At 35.2% G+C, this 19,213-nt stretch overlaps 2 protein-coding genes across 5 annotated transcripts; both read left to right on the top strand.

Annotated features, from left to right (window-relative positions):
- The first annotated feature begins 336 nt into the window (after nucleotides 1-336).
- LOC112051967 (nitrilase and fragile histidine triad fusion protein NitFhit) lies at nucleotides 337-12,310 on the top strand. 4 transcript variants are annotated; one of them, XM_024090831.2, is made up of 11 exons: nucleotides 337-495; nucleotides 1,372-1,542; nucleotides 1,910-2,068; nucleotides 3,174-3,369; nucleotides 4,326-4,458; nucleotides 5,333-5,551; nucleotides 6,271-6,477; nucleotides 7,317-7,431; nucleotides 8,182-8,259; nucleotides 8,788-8,873; nucleotides 11,003-12,310. In XM_024090831.2, the coding sequence occupies exons 2-11, from the start codon at nucleotides 1,435-1,437 to the stop codon at nucleotides 11,106-11,108; spliced, it is 1,407 nt and encodes a 468-aa protein (XP_023946599.2). In that variant the 5' UTR covers nucleotides 337-495; nucleotides 1,372-1,434; the 3' UTR covers nucleotides 11,109-12,310. The 4 variants fall into 4 exon arrangements, with proteins under 4 accessions (XP_023946599.2, XP_023946602.2, XP_023946598.2 ...); XM_024090834.2 differs by having other exon boundaries at nucleotides 340-548; nucleotides 1,412-1,542; XM_024090830.2 differs by having other exon boundaries at nucleotides 340-548.
- Nucleotides 12,311-12,837: 527 nt separating this feature from the next.
- On the top strand, nucleotides 12,838-14,158 carry LOC112051970 (uncharacterized). Its single transcript, XM_024090841.2, has 2 exons — nucleotides 12,838-12,970; nucleotides 13,365-14,158. Exons 1-2 carry the CDS (start codon nucleotides 12,916-12,918, stop codon nucleotides 13,979-13,981), a joined length of 672 nt encoding a protein of 223 aa, XP_023946609.2. The 5' UTR covers nucleotides 12,838-12,915; the 3' UTR covers nucleotides 13,982-14,158.
- The last annotated feature ends 5,055 nt before the right edge of the window (nucleotides 14,159-19,213 follow it).

The following is a 19,213-nucleotide window of genomic DNA, read 5'->3' as shown; positions in this document are numbered from 1 at the left end:
CGCATACCCACGCCTACTCAACGTCTACCCCACGCCTACCCTAGATCATTAGATCGTTTTCTTCTTGAAGATTCTTGATCTTTGACAGATCAAAGGTAAGTCGTCCAGTCGTAAGCTCAAGTGGAATGCATTATGAATGCGGAATTTTTTGAGCGAAAATTTTTGAGCGGTGATGTAAATAATTTTTATTTAAAAATGGCTAGATTTATGACATTATTTTATTTATATCATTATTATTATTATTTGTAGCACAAATATGCTTTTTTATTTGAACGCATCTAAAATGTTAATATTGAATTTGACATTTACATTTGCCTTTAACCACTTCATTGTTGACAGACACAGGTTGACAGACACAGGTTGACAGACACAGGTTGACAGATGAGTGTTTTTAATATTTACAAACATTGTATTTGTATTACTTTTACGTTACTATCTGTTGGATAAATGCTAAACAGAAATCGATTACCTACGTGAACTTGTTCGAAAACGAAGGTAGATTTTTCATAATTAACTACCTTGCTGTTATTTATACATTAAAAATGCGGGTAAGCGAATTGGAGGTTATAAAGATTGCGCTGCATTTACTTATGTGTTTATTGTATAAAACTATAAAGATAAGATAAAAACAGTGGAATATTTGCTTGGATATAATATATGCTTTATTAAGTACCAGTATTTGAATAAGTTTACGTGTCTGGTTTTACCAGTAGTGTTACTGGGAAAAAACAAGTAGCATTCCTCTGTGTTAATTGTAAGTAAATCAGAACTAAATGTTATCTACTATCGGCCGCCTGCATCTCTGTTCTCTTGGAAATCCGCCAATCACGCTGGAATCATGTTTTTTGGGATAATAATCATTCTACAAAATGCAGTTCAGAAGTTGCAGCGTGAAGGAGTATCAAAAATGCACACTTATACAAGTAACTTTCGGTTTTATACAATTTGTGTGATACGAAGGGAAACATGGATGCAGTCTATTGATTTGGGGATGTAGGCTGCTGGTTGGCCCTAAATCATGTTTAAACCTACAGCCCTAAATAAACCTGCTTAGAATTTTTTTGGCACTATGCATACCAGGTCTTGGACATAAATAAAACTAAAACACAAAAAATTACAAATATTGGATTTAAGTCACATGACTAATTGGAGGTGGATTTTAAACAGCTAGTCTGCCATCTTGGGAAGGCCGCCATATTGGATTTCTAATGACGTTCATAACCTGTGCAAGTTTCATCCAATAGAAGACCGGGAAGTGGGTCAAATTAGGATTCCAAGATTTGGTTTTCTTACATACATAGTTACAAGTGATGATAATATAAGCGTGTTAAAAAGATTCTTATATATTCTAATATATTATTTTTATTTTAGTGTTGTAGAATATCATTGGTTAAGAGAATATCTAATTCAGACATAACAAGGAAACTCAGCACCATGGCTAGAAGAATAGCAGTGTGTCAGATGACATCAGTGGCAGATAAGGCAGCTAACATGAGTGTTGTCAGTGACTTAGTTAATAGTGCTGCTAAGGAGGATGTGAAGGTAATGCATACTTTTAAAATATCATTATAATTATTTAAATTTTCATAGCAATAGCAACTTTCACAACAAGAAGTTGGGTTTTTAGTTTCAGTGAAAACAATAAATATATTTTTACATATACACTGTGAAGTTTCCTTAGTCTTAAACAGAAATCCCACATAATGTACCCAATGTATATTATTCATATGTGTTATCATAAAAAAAAAACAAAATACAATTCAAAGTGCGTAGGGCGGGAACCGAAACTTATGATTGTAACAAACTTTTAATGATTATTTTAAGACATCCTGTATTTTCAAACACCTACCTATAGCCGGTATATTCCAATAGTTATTTAAAATATTCTAAATTTCAATTATATTTTCAGATGGTATTTTTCCCTGAAGCCTGTGACTATATGTGTGATAATAAACAGGACACATTGAAGTCAGCTGAAACAATACTTAATGGTGAAACAGTAAACTTTTACAGACAATTGGCTATGCAACACAATGTATGGATGTCTATGGGTGGGGTACATGAAAAGGTATAGTTGTTCTACTTTGGGAAGGCATGGTCTTTGTATGTGGTAGTACTTAGTTGACAACTGAAACACCTTTGTGTGTTTAAATTAAATAATCATCAGCACAACAGAAACACTGTTAAATTATTTCTTCTTACTTCTTTAACAACCCATATTCAGTTCACTGTTGAGCATGAGTTTCCTCTCACAATGAGAGGTGTTAGGTTATATAATAGTCTGATGGTTTGATGGCCTCCGTGGCACAGTGGTATGCGCGGTGGATTTACAAGACGGAGGTCCTGGGTTCGAACCCTGGCTGGGCAGATTGAGATTTTCTTAATTTGTCCAGGTCTGGCTGGTGGAGGCTTCGGCCGTGGCTAGTTACCACCCTACCGGCAAAGACGTACCGCCAAGCGATTTAGCGTTCCGGTACGATGTCGTGTAGAAACCGAAAGGGGTGTGGATTTTCATCCTCCTCCTAACAAGTTAGCCCGATTCCATCTTAGACTGCATCATCACTTACCATCAGGTGAGATTGTAGTCAAGGGCTAACTTGTAAAGAATAAAAAAAAAATAGTTACTGTGCTGGCCCAATGTGGATTGGCAGATTTCACACACATAGATAATTAAGTAAATTTTTCAGGTATGTAGGTTTCTCCTTCACCACCTTCAGGCATGTTATATTTAATTCAGTCCCAGGCCAAATTCAAATTTTCACCCTCCAAATTAATGGCAGAAGCCATATCCGCTGGTTATCATTGGCTTTAGTTAAATTATTTAAAGTGATACAATTGTAGATACTATATTTTAAATCCAGTTACAGGATGCTATGAAATAGTTTTTGATAAACTGTTGCATAGCATCCATTTGTGTTGTTGTAAAGTTATTGGTTTAAACAAAAGTCATTTTTATAGACATAAATGTGATGGCTTAAGCTTTAAGCCTTTTGTATTAAATAAAGAAACTCATATTAGATATAACATGTTGCTTTTTATTCTTGAGTTGTTTACAATGTGACGTTCAAACTACTTCTTTTTTCTAACGTCAACATATATTAAAACTTGCCAATAACTTCAACAAAATGCCATATAGATATGTATCAAATGTTAACAAATTAGTTTAATTTCAGGATGAAAATGATCCTAAAAAGATGTTTAATACACATATAATAATAAACAACAAGGGGGAAATAGTTCAAACATATAGAAAACTTCATCTTTTTGATGTAGAGATTCCAGAGAAGAACATCAGGCTTAAGGAAAGTGACTTTTGCACCCCCGGCAGCCATATTGTTGCACCCGTTGACACTCCTGTAGGGAAGATGGGTAGGTATGACTCATTTCTATGATCATAATTTGTTTCTCTTTGGGCAAAATTCAAAATTCATTTATTTCAATTAGGCTGAGTTTAGAAGCACCTTTGAAAAGTTACGTCATAATTTAAATTAATCTAATGGCGGTAATAATAGTCGAATACTCAAAATTAAAGTTACGAGGGTTCCGAATAGCAATTTGTATTATACACTTTAGAACATGATTGTATAACCAACATAAAATCATAAAGCTTCAAAACAATATTTTATTTGTTCAATTATGTATAGAAATACTATATAGTTTAAGTATTGTAAGTAAAGTTTTTGATGGAAGTAATGAACAGTCGATTTTTTTTTTAAAGAATATTTGTCATATCTTTTTTATAATATGACCAATATTCCCATTCCCCACATTAATATACTAGTCAATGACACATACATATACAATCCACAATCGGACAAAAATATACTTAACCGTAAAGTTGTAGGCCGGTGCTAGAGATTGAATGCCCTTTGCCAAATCTTCAAACAATCTTCTGATTGAAAGACGAAACTCCTGAAAACATTGTACAAATTAATATAATTAATTATATTAATTTGTACAGTAGGTGTACATCTTCGAGTTTATCACGAACAGTCAGACAGAGAGACGCGGCGGAGGAATTTATTTCGTAATTGTATAGATATCTAAGTTGATAATTTATCGAAGTATTATAGGACGCCTGCTTTGTCCTTGTGACTTTGTCCGCGTGAAATTCACTTTTACACAAATCCCGCGGGAACCATGAATTTTTCCGGAATGAAAAGTAAACCTATGTGTATCCATCCATAATCCAGAGTAAAATCTATTTTCATGCCAAATTTCAGCTAAATCGCATGAGTAGGTAGTAGCGGCGTTAAAGAGTAACAAACATACATACAAACTTTCGCGTTTATAATATTAGTAAGATGTTTTGTCATTGTCGTCAGGTCTCTCAATATGCTACGACATGCGCTTCCCGGAACTGAGCACAGCGCTGAGTTGCATGCGCGCGGAGGTTCTGACCTTCCCATCCGCCTTCACGTATGCCACTGGCTTGGCTCACTGGCATATCATACTGAGGTGAGAGATATAATAGTCAATATAAGATTTTATTTAAGGAAAAGAATCACTTTTTTATAACTATTTTATAATTAAATATCACCTGTCTCAAACAGTGAAGGAATTTCTCAATTTAATATGTGTGTGAAGTCTGCCAATAGACAATAGCATAATGGCAGTGGTAGCACTATTAGCCTAACTCTCATTCTGAGTTCTCATTTGGAGACTCATGCTTAACAGTGACCCGAATATGGGTGGTTAATGAATAAGGTAATGAATACTAATAATATAAAGATGATTTTGATAGTTTATTTGAATTAGCTCTGAAACTACTAGAAAAATTCTTTTACCATTAGAATATTATCCCTGATGAACATTGGCTAGACATCTCGGTGTTTTACCCGCATAGTTCCCGTTCCTGTGGGAATACGGGGATTAAATATAGCCTATAAATATGACACTCGCAAATAACGTAGCTTTAGATATATTGATAAAAGAATCTTCAAATTGGTTCAGTAGATTTAGAGATTACCCCAAAAACCCCACAAACTTTACCTCTTTAAAACATTAAGTATAGATGTTATCATCAATTCATCATTAACAACCCATATTCGACTCACTGTTGAGCACGAGTCTCCTCTAAGAAAAAGAGGGGTTAAGCCTTAGTCCACCACGCTGGCCCAATGTGGATTGGCAGACTTCACACACCTAGAAAATTAAAAAAATTCTCACAATGTTTTTCCTTCACCGTTTGAGTCACGTGATATTTAATTTCTTAAAATGCTCATAACTGAAAAGTTGCATGCCCTGGAGCGATATTGAACCTACACCCTCTGAACCAAAGGCAGAGGACATATCCACTAGACTATCACGTCTCTAAATATAAGATTTTCAGGGCGCGTGCGATAGAGAACCAATGCTACGTGGTAGCGGCGGCACAGACCGGGCACCACAATGCTAAAAGGCGCTCCTATGGACACGCGATATGTGTGGACCCCTGGGGCGAAGTCCTAGCCGACTGTGGGGACTCTGCCCCTTGTTACAAAATAGCGGAAATTGATAGCGAAAAGCTAACAGAGGTCAGGAGAAATATGCCCGTGTTTCAACATAGAAGGTGAGTGTTTGCCTTATAAGAATATCCTCCCGACCGAATTATTTTTTCAGTCACGATAGCCAAACTTACGTTGAGATTAACCATGTACGCAGGAGATATTGTGGTGCACATGTGTGCACAGGTGCACTCTCTATTCCCACACTCTATTAGTCCGATATAACCGGTGAAAAGGCGCAAGACACAGTCATTACGTGCTCTTCGAGGCACGGGGGTGTACTAACACCGACAACTTCCCAACTCCATTGCTGGCTGCTATAAGTTTTTTCTTGTTAGTAAAATCTTTACCCCTCAGTAAAGGGTAAAGTTGCCCATAAAATTACATTTACATGAGGAGCCTTAGGCTGATGGGTGCTGGGCAGCGTATTGTTGGACTTAAATGAGCCTCGTAATATTTCATGATTACTATTGGACTAGAAAATGTTGTAAAATATAATATACAGCTAATCGCGGACATATAAAAGTTGCGGTCGCCCGTCGTCAAAATTGTTTTTGTTATAAATCTCACGGGAACCATTAATTTTTCCGGTATAAAATGTATCCTCTGTGCTCTGCTACATCTTATCTCTATATGTACCAAATTTCATCCAAATCGATTCAGTGATTTATTCGTGAAAAGGTAACAGACAGTCAGACAGACAGATTTATAATATTAGTATGTATATAGTGCGCCTTTTGATTTTTGTGTCAATGAAAAAGCTTTGACAAATAAATATTTTCAGACCAGACGTCTACTCACTCTACACGCTCAGTGTGCGCAACGAAATTCTTCCAGAACATTCTGGCAAAGCATCGAATATCCAAAGGGATCAGCCCGGGAATCAAACCCCAGCACCGGCGTGTGAGATGAATGTTTTCGGCCACGTTCAAGTGCCAGAGACTTGCGTCTTCTTTAAATCGCATTTGACTTATGCGTTTGTTAATCTAAGGTAAGATACATTACATATTTGTTAGAACTAAAGTGTTTTTCAGATAGCATGGGTACGGTGACAGTCGCCTGTATGACGTTCATAATACGTACTATAATCGTGAATCGCGGCAAACTTTCAAGAGTGAAATAAACTGTCATCCGCACCATCCTACGTGAAACGAACTGTAGCGATGAAATATCTCATGAAGAACAAAAAGTGCATTCTCGACCAATACCTGCGGAGTTAAAATACTCACAGCGTTCTCGATCAAAGATCTCTCTTTCGTTGCGTTGGGACAAAAGAGAGCTTTTATCGATTTCGCTGATTGGTCGATGCTTGTATTTTTCTTGTCTCGAAATATGTTGTGGCGTACATATCTTTAAATCGATTCAGCTGTGTTTTAGTATTGTTTAAATGGCTTTAAGCACTTTGGAAAATGCAGTTTTTTGGAATTACAGACAGATACTGCAATTTTATTTATGTATTGTTAAAAATGTTGTAGTATCAAGTAAAAATAAACACATGAAAATAGTTATTTAGAAATCACAGACAGACACTTCAATTTTATTTATAAGTATAGATAAAGATTGATACTTCTTTAATAGATAGTTGTAAGTGCTAAACGATCTCAAACGGTGAAGGAAAACATCGTGAGGAAACCTGCATACCAGAGAATTTTCTCAATTCTCTACGTGTGTGAAGTCTGCCAATCCGCATTGGGCTAGCGTGGTGGACTATTAGAATAACCCCTCATCTCATATCATTCTGTGAGCCTAAGCCGAATATGGGTTGTTAACGATGATGACGATGATGTAAGTGTGAACGAATTTGTATATTATGTATAATGTATTGCACAGATGTGTGATACCGGGCCACGTGCTGGTTGCTCCGCTGCGGCTGGTGGAGAGGAACAAAGACTTGTCGCCTGAGGAGGCGGACGACTTCTACAAAACCATCATACTCGTACAAAATGTAAGTGCCGTCTGATCATCATCATCATCATATCAGCCGATGGACGTCCACTGCAGGACATAGGCCTTCTGTAGGAACTTCCAAACATCACGATACTGAGCCACCTGCATCCAGCGAATACCTGCGACTCGCTTGATGTCGTCAGTTCACCTGGTGGGGGGTCGACCAACACTGCGCTTACTAGTGCGGGGTCGCCATTCCAGCACTTTGGGACCCCAACGTCTCGCACTTCGAATTATGTGCATCGCCCATTGCCACTTCAGCTTCGCAACTCGTTGAACTATGTCGGTGACTTTGGTTCTTCTGCGGATCTCCTCATTTCTGATTCGATCACGCAGAGATACTCCTAACATAGCTCGTTCCATCGCCCGCTGTGTGACTCTGAGCCTTCTTATGAGGCCCATAGTTAGCGACCAAGCCGTCTGATAAATAGGAGATTTATGTATCCATTAATTTTATTTATTCTTTACAAGTTAGCCCTTGATCAAAATCTCACCTGATGGTAAGTGATGAAGCCAAATCCACACCCCTTTCGGTTTCTACACAATATCGTACCTAAACGCTAAATCGCTTGGCGGTACGTTTTTGCCGGTAGGCTAGCTACAAGCCTCCCACCAGCCAGACCTGAACCAATTAAGAAAACCTCAATCGGCCCCCCGGGGATCGAACCCAGGACCTCCGTCTTGCGCCGCGGAGGTCGTCAGCTTATATGATCTTTCGTAATTTCATTTATATGATCATGTGTTTCAGCTGATGGAAACTGTGCATAAGACAAAATCGTGTACAGTCACCATACAAGACGGACCCGATGCCGGACAAACTGTCAAGGTATAGTTCATTACGTATATAGTAAATAGTTCATTACGTTTGTCAAATGGGTCAACAATGAGGCAGAGAGAGGGGTCAACATCATCCCGGAACTACTTTTATTTTTTTTATTCTTTACAACCTTCTTTACAACTTTACCCCTTGACTACAATTTCAGCAGATGGTAAGTGATGAAGCAATCTAAGATAGAAGCTAACTTGTTAGGAGCAGGATGAAAATCCACACCCCTTTCGGTTTCTACACGACATCGTACCGGAACGCTAAATCTCAAAACGCTAAAACTAACCACAGCCGACGCCTCCCACCAGCAAGACCTGGACCAATTAAGAGAACCTCAATCGGCCCAGACGGGGATCGAACCCAGGACCTCCGTACTGTAAATCCACCCCGCATACCACTGCGCTACGGAGGCGGTCAAAAACAAAGACACAAGCAAAGTCGCGGGCGTACGTTAGTCCTCCACAATATTAACATGACCTCATCCTTGGCATTTATTTATGGCTATTAAACAACTTCTTGTTTTTTCAGCATTTACACTGTCACATAATGCCGAGGAAAAAAGGGGATTTCATAGAAAACGATTTGATATATTTGGAGCTGGCCAAGCACGATCAGTAAGTATACATGTTTATTAAACTCTATACAAGTATGCAAACTGCTTCCATGTAATACAATGATAAAAAATCATATTTTTATTTGACTAGGCTCAGACTAATTACAGAAGGACCAGTATCGCACCCAAATTAACGAACAAAATTGTCTGTCACTTTCTGAGGAAAACGAGCTTAGATTTGGTTGAATAGAACTCTGGATAAAGACTTCTAGTTTAGTATATATCATAAACTAAACTAGAAGTCTTTGCCCGTTTTATACACCATTCAACTACACAAAAAGGTATTTTTGTGGAGCTCTTTAGCCGACGAACATGATTATAACTATGAAACATCGACTCTATAGATACAGTTTTTATAATCGCATTAGATCGTTGATCATATACTTTTATAGAAAAGTAACATCTAGCGAGGCAGGTTTTATATAATAATTGGTCTGAGGTGAAAGTTAAAATCGGCTTAGGTATGAAAGTGTAACAAACAAACAGTCATTTTCGCATTTATAATATTAGTTAGGATATAATGTTAGGCAGGATTAAACAAGTAGGTACTAAAAAAATAAGGCTCTACCGTGACCATTTTTGTACCTAGACCCCATTTTACAATAAAAAATAAATAACTTTTTTGTTATTTAATAGTTTCCGTTTCCCAAACACTCACACTAACCGTGCAATACATCTTTGCATTCTGTACCGCGCGAACTGTACCTACTACAGTACTAAGACTATAGACAATATATTAAGACTATATACATATATAGACACCTATAGATATATATAGAGACTATAGACAACTACTAAGACTATATACATATTTGTAATGTGCTCGCCAAGACCTTTTATTTGATACCAAGCAAGTGACGATTATCTCAGTTTAATTTTTTTCGAGGTTAGATTCCGAGGTTTAAATTCCGTCATATAATTTGTTTATAAAATTTATATAGCCTATGTCATTCGGGCTGGCGAATCTTCTGGCATCTCATTTATTAAAGTCGGTTCATTAGTTTAGGCGCTACGGTGGAACATACATATACAGTGTGTTATAGGAAATACCGTCCGGCCCTTAAGGGTGTACTTAGGTATCGTGTATACATTATTTTTATGCAGTCCTTATTTTTAAAGAAATACATTTTTTTCCCTGCACGAAATTAACATAAAAAAATGCAAAATTATAAAAATTTACATGGCAACACAAAAGTTGAGATAGGTTAATTATTAGTAGGCATTACTACAAAATAGAAACGCCGCCATCTATATTTTGTGCTGCATTTACACGTTTCTATTCAAAGCGGTATTGAATGGGCAAGTAAACACACAAGTACACACAACAAGGTGATGGGTTTGTCAAGGTGCTTTATCATCTTGTGCTATGTACAATCATGCATGCTTGCTTGCATAACTGGCGTGTTGTGATGTGTGTAAACACGAAAAGTTAATTTACGCAGATGGACGATGGCAGATGAATTAATGGTTAGTGGATCGTTTTCCACATTTTCCACTCCTTGAACATACATTACACCAGAAACTATCCCTTTTACTCTGGAACACAGTAATAGCTCTGTCACAAATAGATCTACTACTCCTAATTTAAGTCTGCATTTTGGGCGAGTGGCGCAAGCAAACTAAACACAGCATTACAGACATCGCACGTTGCGGCGGCGGCGCGGCGTTTCAAAGACAGTGGGCGCCGAAAACGATGATACCTACTACCTACCCTTTACGATATGCGGCGCGGCATTGTCAAAAGGCTTTCAATTTTGCCGACTTTTGTGCCACAGGTGTGTAGGTAGGAGGTAATAATCTAGATATACGTACCATAATTGATAGTACAGTGTTGTCACTTTTTAAATTTTCCAAGTTTTGGGACAATTTATGTTTAAAATTAGAAACTTTATTATCACGATAAAAATGCTTAATTATTGAATAATATTTTTTTAAATATTTTTTCTGTTTATAATATTATAATGCTTACACGCACATTTTGGATCGGACGGTATTTTTAAAACACACGGTATACATACATACATAGACTGCCAGAATCATTACCCTTCCTTTTGGCTTTGCCGCAGTCGGGTAATTAAATATAATAAAAAAGACAAGTCATTCATTATTAATTATCTAAATTTTGTCCAGGTTGAAGTCAGGACACCCTTCGAAGCCTGCAAGATCTTTAGAGGAGATGGAGAAAGAAGCGGCTACACTTAGAGAAGAGTTGAAGAAGATTCATCGAAATAGTTAATGAATACTGATAAGTAAAGTAATCCTACTTAAACAGTGTTTCTCAGGGTCAAAACTAGGGGCAGTTTTTAAATTTAAATTTCATTTAATTTAATTTTATTTTAATTTATATACAATTTAAAAACCGTCATCATCTATTTTAGAAGTTATTAATTTTCTTAATCAATGTAAAACGAACGAAAAACATTGTAATTTCCGCGAACTAACCTCGATTCGTATAAAAGTCAAATCTGTGTGGCTGTGTTAGATTATTATGGTTTTATTTTAGTGATATAATTTTATTGTTATAAACAACGTAATTAAGTCTAAGATGTAGATATCAAAACAATTTAGATTAACCACATGACCATGGAAAACGCTAAACTAGACAAGATAATAATATTATTTGTATTTTTAAGACTTATCTACTTATAAATAAAAGAAATTTGAGGAATATTATTTATCTTATTTTTCAATGTAGGTTCTGCCAAATAGATACATGATCATATTGAAAATATCAAATATAGCGTTTTAAAGTTAGACAATAGGCTAGTTGACACTCTTTTTCAAACGGTCATTATTGGTTTACTTATAATACTTATCATATTTTTTCAAGACGTGAATACATATTTTTTTTTTAAATTTATGTATATTTATTTACCCCTTAGTAATATAACATTGTGACGTCACAAAATGGACAACTGTGTGTTTGACGTTAGTAAAAATTGATAGAATACGTCATTTTAAAATTAAGTTTTCTTTGAAATCCTTAACTCTTATTGATTAATATACCTATATTTTGGACCCTTATTCTATGTACCTACTATACGAAATCAATCGTTTATATTAAATTTGATATGAGTCAACCACCCTTTTGAGGATCTGGAACCTTGAAACCTGTTACTAAACTTCTAAAGCCACATCACAAAACAAAAACAAACTATTAGGGACCTACATCTACCAAATATTATTAAAAAAATCTTTAAAACAAATAAAAGAAAAAAAAAGCAAAACAACATCAGAATAAATCTTGTTGTTTATCATCCGAAGTTTGTTTACGTCGACAGGTACTCTGGATTAACGTGCTAATTTAATTAGTAGCCCTTCATTTTCTAATTACCAGGTAATTACGTAGATAGTAATTAAATTAATAAACATTCAGTAACAAAATAAGATACATTTTTCATGTAAATAACATTTTAATAAATGTAATTCTCCTAATTACTATTGTCTAATTAATTAATCACCTTACCCCTTCTATTAAAAATGGTATAAGTATAAAAGCATTATCCGTTTTAATATCAGTATCAAATTGTAATTCGCTGACGATTGTTCCTATTAATAAGTCAATTTAAATAATATAAATGGATTTCAATCTATCCAGCATCTGTGAAATGTTAGGCGACCGTATTGAGGAGTACCAGCATACTGCAAAGAAGCGCAGGATCGAAAGAGGTAAATTAACTTATTTTTGTTATAAATATATATTAGGCTAGGATTAATATAGACCAATATAGCATGGTAAACATAGTAGAGCTCCTTCAGACAAGTTGGTCGAAGTTTTTTTTCCGCCATGCTTATTTCTGCAGCAATGTAACATGTTGGTATTCCGATTTGAAGAGAATGACACGTGAGGCTAAAAATCTAGAGGCCTCAGATCGCCTCTACGTTAGCAATGCTCTGCTAAGTGTTGCTTTGAGGAGATGTTTTCTAACGTGTTATGAACTATTTACTTGGCCTCTCTTCACTACAAAAAAACTGTGTATAGCAGTAGAACACATCATTAATGTTGTATTCTTCTTACAGATAGTTTTGCTACGAAGTCCAAGATGGCAAAGTTCACTCAAGAACATCATGCTGGGAAGTCTATTAAGAAACAAAACGGTGAGTTACGTATTTTATTTAGAATCTAGACTATTATCGTATCCCTACAAAACTATAAAGATTACTTACTTGTTTATTATTGCCACGATGTATTACAAAAAATACAACAAAACAATAAATAGTTCAGTATAGAGCGCGTATAGAGTACTTACCTACAAGTACTTACCTAATATCTACATGTATCATCGTCGTCATCATATCAGCCGATGGACCTCCACTGCAGGACATAGGCCTTTTGTAGGGACTTGCAAACATCACGGTACTAAGCCACCTGCATCCAGCGAATCCCTGTGACTCGTTTGATGTCGTCAGTCCACCTAGGACCCCAACGTTCATCGGCTATCCGAACTATTACTACATGTATATTAATAGTTATTCCTTTTGATTGTTACAGGTTTAACTATGTTCGCATCAACGCCCTTAGAGGTATCTAAGATTGAAACGAAAGCACCGGCCATGTTTTCTTCCCTTACCAAGCTGCCAACACCAATTACAGTTAAAAGAAACACACAACATCCAATCATAAAAGCGAGGAAGTTAACCTTTGATGATGGAGAGGACTCTGATAATATGGACGGAGAAAGTAAACTGGAGAATTCACCAGAAAATTTGTCTTCAGTCACGAAGGTAACTACAGTGGAAACAATTAAAAGACGTCGTCTACAGAGGACAAACCTGGTTGGTAAAAGACTCTTTGTTGATAAGGATGAACAAAACAATGTCGAATGTTCAACCAAAGATACTACTAGCAACAGAGATATTAGCAAAGTTCTGACACCACTGCATACGCCTAAAAGGGATTGCATCTCAAAGAGAGGTATGAATGCAAGAAGATTAACTTTTAGGGATGCAGAAAATGAAGATTTCAGTCCAGTTAAACTTTTTTCGAATGATTTCCTCCCTAGTGAAGAAAAGTTGCATACACCTGAATCCATGGACTGGTCTAGTTCTAGGGTGATGGTGCTAAATGTTGGGATTTTTATACGCCCTATTAGAGACAATTCAAAATGAGAGTTGTTTTTATTGGAATATCAATTGGTTATGATAATTGTTATAGTGGAATAGAACACATTTTGTAGATATTGTAATATATTTTTAATTTTTCTCTAACTTATGTTAATTTATTGAAGCTATGTTTATTTTCTACTTATCTATAAATGTTTATTAATTTATAAATTTTTATGTTAGTTAGAGTAATTTAATTTCAAATAAATGTTCTTGTTAAAATATAGTTTTTTAAGTTCTTAACCCAACCTTTCCTTTTAATGAAGAAAAAGTTTTTAACTTTAAATCGTCAAAGTATTGTTGTCAAAGTAGTATACATATAAAATACCACTGTTTCTATATCCCAGAGCGAAGTTTCGTTTTACATTTGGAGAGGCAATAAAAGTTTTCGATCTGAACATCTGAAAGACGATTTCAATCTTCAAGTTGGCCGTCGACTTGAGGTGGAGTGCTATTGTATTCGATTACTTGACCCTTTTTTCTTAGTGTCCTTTTGTTGGAGCGTTTGAATTGAATTAAATTCGCTGATGCCCGCAATTTTTTCCTAGAAAATTTTCCACCAAATTCCACTGATAACAATGAGTACGATTTTTATTTGCTCGATAAAAATCGTACACATTCCGTGGAATTCCGTGGAAATGAAAAATATGTATGTTATTATTATTTTTCAATTAATTAGACAAAAAAATTCTAGTCCGTAGCAGATATAACGTAATATACACTAGCTTTGTTACATGACATCGTCCATAACATTTTTTTGGATATTATTCTGTCATGCTTTTGCATTTTTGCGACGCAGATGCAACTATATAATCATTATATTTTTGCGACAAGATAGCAATATAGTCTAAGTGTGTAAATTTTATATACATATTTTTGTTCCTGATAAAAGACTAGGTTCTTTTATCAGGCACAGAAATATGTATATAAAATTTTAACCATAAACAAAAAATATAAAAAAAATGGCCGTAAAATTTATGCATAATTTAGAGACCATTCCATTCCATGAGAGAGTTCCATTTTGTTAATATTTTTCCTCTATTGTTAGACATAGAGAATTTACCTATTCAAGGCGTGAAAGCTTAACAAACAAACTCACATTCATGTCATAATATTTAAAAAAATATATTGTAAACGTAACTAACTTACTGAAGGCAAAAACTAACTTTTCCACCAAGTTATGATTTCTCTGTTACTTCTATACAAGATAGGTACATAGTCCATTTAACTAGGTATGCCTGAACAAAGTTGTTTCAACTTCTGAAAACTCGACTGAGATACAAACTTTAACAAATCCCGCAGAATTAGGACCCACAGTGATAATCGTTACAAAGTGATAAGCCCGCCTTACTGTACAGACAAAGTTGACCCTTTCATACGAGTATTATATCTATTTCCATTCGGCTATATAAGTTAAGCTAAGCTGGTAGAGGAAATGTTTGCAATAATGTTTGGTCATTTGGAGATTGGTGGCATTAAATGATATCGAACTAATTAAGAGAGCAAGAAATTAAATGTTAATAATTAATTAAAATTACTTTTTATCCTTTTATTAAAATTATTAAAGTTATTATTAACCTAACCTTTCTTTAACGTGGGGAAATCCTTATGGATACCTTCTTGCCACGGGGAGGCAAGAAGGTTATGTCGGACTTCAACCGACTAAAACCCCACGGTGTTCCGACTCGCCGTTTGATGACTAAGCCACGGGAACATATCATAAAGTCCGGAATCGGAAGCAGGGATCATAAAGTACCGCAACTCAATCAGCGGCACTCGTAATCATGCTCTCCTGTGTGTTATTGATATCGGTTCGGGAAATTATTAACCTAGCCTAACCTAACTAGCGGACGCCCGCGACGTCGTCCGCCCTTACCTCCTTAATCCCGCCCTGTCGCAAAATCCTTTCTTAGCGGACGTCTCCTAACTAATAACTATCCCTGACTTTCTCTTTGTAGGAACCTACGTCAAGGTTTCGTACAAAATGAAATTCTATTTCACGGGTTTCGATATCTATATAAAAGAAAGTCGTGTTAGTTACTCCACTTATAACTCAAGAACGGCTGAACCGATTTAGCTGAAAATTGGCAGGGAGGTAGTTTAGAGCCAGGAGAAGGACATAGGATACTTTTTTTTTTGTAGGGGTAGGGTAGGGGTAGGGTAGAGGTAGTTAAAGTTTACATCGAGTTTCACGAGGACGAAGTCGCGGGCATCCGCTAATTACAATATATATTACAGGTGTTAGATTACTTAAGTATTATTAAAGTTTCAAATGGTCTAAGCGGTTTTACTTGAATTACCTATACGTACCTTCCTAATCTATTGGAAGGTTGCCCTTAAGATGACGTCTCTACTGTACCTTATAAGGAAGTAAGGTTCTTTTTTTGGGAGCTAAGCTTCCGGTGAAACAACAAAACACGATCTTAACGTAATGTTCCTTACAAAGTTATCCTGAAGTAATTTAGTTTGGCGCGGGTCGAATTCTTCCCCTTACTAGATTATCACTTCGTGCTTTGAAACGAGTTGGGTAATAAGGTGTAAAAGGTGAAAATGTTCTATCGAATTGAATTTCTGTCAAGTCATATTGAAACTTTTATTGAGTTCAAGCGGTTTTTTGGGTTTAAATATTAAAAAACTCTTGAAAGATTTTTTGATTCAGTCTGACTTTGAAGATCGTTTTTATTCGGTATCGTTTTAAATAATTTTGTTTTGTCAGTAGGATGGAAACTAGGCTTATGCCGACTTCTATACTCTAGCCTTTCTTGATGAATACTGTTTACCAACAAAGAAATTAGAAATGAAGGTAGAAAACGCATGTCATTTCATAACTTATTGATTTTAATTTATGTATGGTTTGTTTATAAAATGTTATTTAAAATATATTAGCCATATCTAATTGTTCTAAGCTTATTATTCTAATTTATTTTCATTAATTTAAGAACAAATTAATTATAATTATTATTAGTTGTGAAATGACTAGTGATTTATACCCTCATTTGTAATTTGTTTGTTGGTAAACAGTATTCATCAAGAAAGGCTGGAGTATAAGTCATATTTGTGAATATTGAGTAATCTATTTTTTAAAGAATATTTTTTGTCTTTTATATGACCAATTAGCGTATGCCCGCGATTTCGTCCGCTTGAAATTTAGTTTTTCACAAATCCCTCGAAAACCATGGATTTACATAAACACATACATACAAAAAAATACCCCCCTTGATTTAAAACTTAAAGAGTTCTCAAGATTTCGTGAAACATGAAAAATCAATAAGAACAGGAGAAATGTACTAACAATATTTTTTATCTATACACGTACAAGCGGGTGTCTTTCGTATTCGGTTAGACATAATATCAGTGAGGGTTCAGTGTGATATGAACAACGTATATTAATGTACGTCCTTCGGAAAAGGTCAGAAAAAGTTGCGAAGTACGGGGTTTTCGATATTACTGGGCAAGGGTGGGAAACAAGGGACATTTTGTAATAAAAACTTTAGAATTAGGGTCCAATTCGTTCGTCCTGGGCACCTATTGGATAGATTTGATAGAATATTTGATTTGGAAAACCAAAAAGTTACGCCTACAATCACTGATATAATATTATTATTGAAGTTGTATTTGAACTAATATATAAAGAGGCAAGTTATGTTTTTTTATTTGTTTGTTGAGAAAAGGTTTTAAAATACTCGACTGATTTTAAAGCTTCTTTCACCAATTGAAAGTTAAATTGTCAGCGAGTAATTTAGGCTATATTTGATTATAATTTTTAATGGAAAGGACGCAGGTGAAATCGCTTATGCTATATACATAGATACCTACTTATTATTGTTAGGTTAATGGAATACTTGCTATAAAAAACATCGATTTGTAGGTATTCGTATTTCCTGCCTGCAAGCATATATGTGAGTACCATAATATCCTAAAACAACATCATCTTAACAGATGGAAAGGAAGTCACATATTGCGGAGTAGGTACCTGTACTATATTTAGTTTTGCGAAATTTAATGTTATTATGAAATAATATATCTACTGTAGTGAGTAAATATTCCTCGAAAAAGATATTTTGCTATTAAAATGATCAATCCGTGAATCTTACGTCTCGCTTTTACCGAATCTGCCTATAATTTCAATCGCGTATTTTATCAAACAATTACAGAGAAATTGATTTTGGTTTCTAAGAATTAGGGTTATTTAGTAGATATAGAGACAATCTTGATAAAATTAGAATATAATTATATAATATGTTTCTCCGGGGCTCCGTACATGGATTTTGAGGCCATAAGAAACCGGTGATAATTCCACAGCGAGAAACCTCCTCACAATACGCTTCGTCTTCAGAATTACTGCCTTATATATCCTACAGCAAAAAGCTTTCAAGATGTTGGTAGAGGCTTGAGAACAATTAGCTAAAATTAAACTGCTTTGAAATACTTTTTTTAGACCCACTGCTATGCTATGATTGTTTCAAAGTATGTGATTTTATAGAGTATGGTTTTAGAAATTTGCATACGTTATATTTAAGTTATATTATAGTAAATAACTCAGTATTAAAGGTTTGAACATCCGAATTATGGAATGAGTACAAAGAAGAGAAAAAGTTTGGTTACGCCGCGTTTCGCTAACAAAGTAATTTTTAAGAACCTCGCACGGTTTCGAAACTAGACGTCAATATTTTATACGTCAATTAATATATAAAAGGTATTTTCTCGTAAATTATGCATTTAAATTTAAATAAACTATTTGAGTTTTATAACAGTAGTTAGTAATTCTAAATGCCTATTAATAAAAATAAGAACTTTATCTAATAGATAGAAATGCAGAAAAAGATAAAAATGAGAAGTTTATTTCAGTTTATGTAGCCATCTAACATATAGAAATACAGTAAAATTAAATCAAAACAATGAAATTACAATTTCAGTTGTAAAGTATAATGATAGTGTACATTTAATTGCACAACGTATATAATTCTCCGTCGTGTCCTGCGAAGCCTGCAGCGAGCAGTTGGTTATCGTTCGTTGTAGCGTGCGGTCTACGGCGAGCTACGAATCGTACGCGTCCTCGTAGCAACTCGACTACGCGACTGTATCGAACAAGTTCACGTGTCCCAAAAGTGATATGTGCTATTAATTTTCCTGTGCAAGTGTTGTGTTTTTAGATAAATTACAGTGCTTGTGTTGTGTGCATTTTCGCTGGTACCTGCGAGAGTAAGGTATGTAACTTTCTATAAGTTTTGATGTTAT

Source organism: Bicyclus anynana, chromosome 8 (assembly GCF_947172395.1).
Source record: "Bicyclus anynana chromosome 8, ilBicAnyn1.1, whole genome shotgun sequence".
NCBI classification, from domain to species: domain Eukaryota; kingdom Metazoa; phylum Arthropoda; class Insecta; order Lepidoptera; family Nymphalidae; genus Bicyclus; species Bicyclus anynana.
Note: the sequence above shows the minus strand (reverse complement) of the source record. Positions and strands in the feature narration are given on the sequence as shown.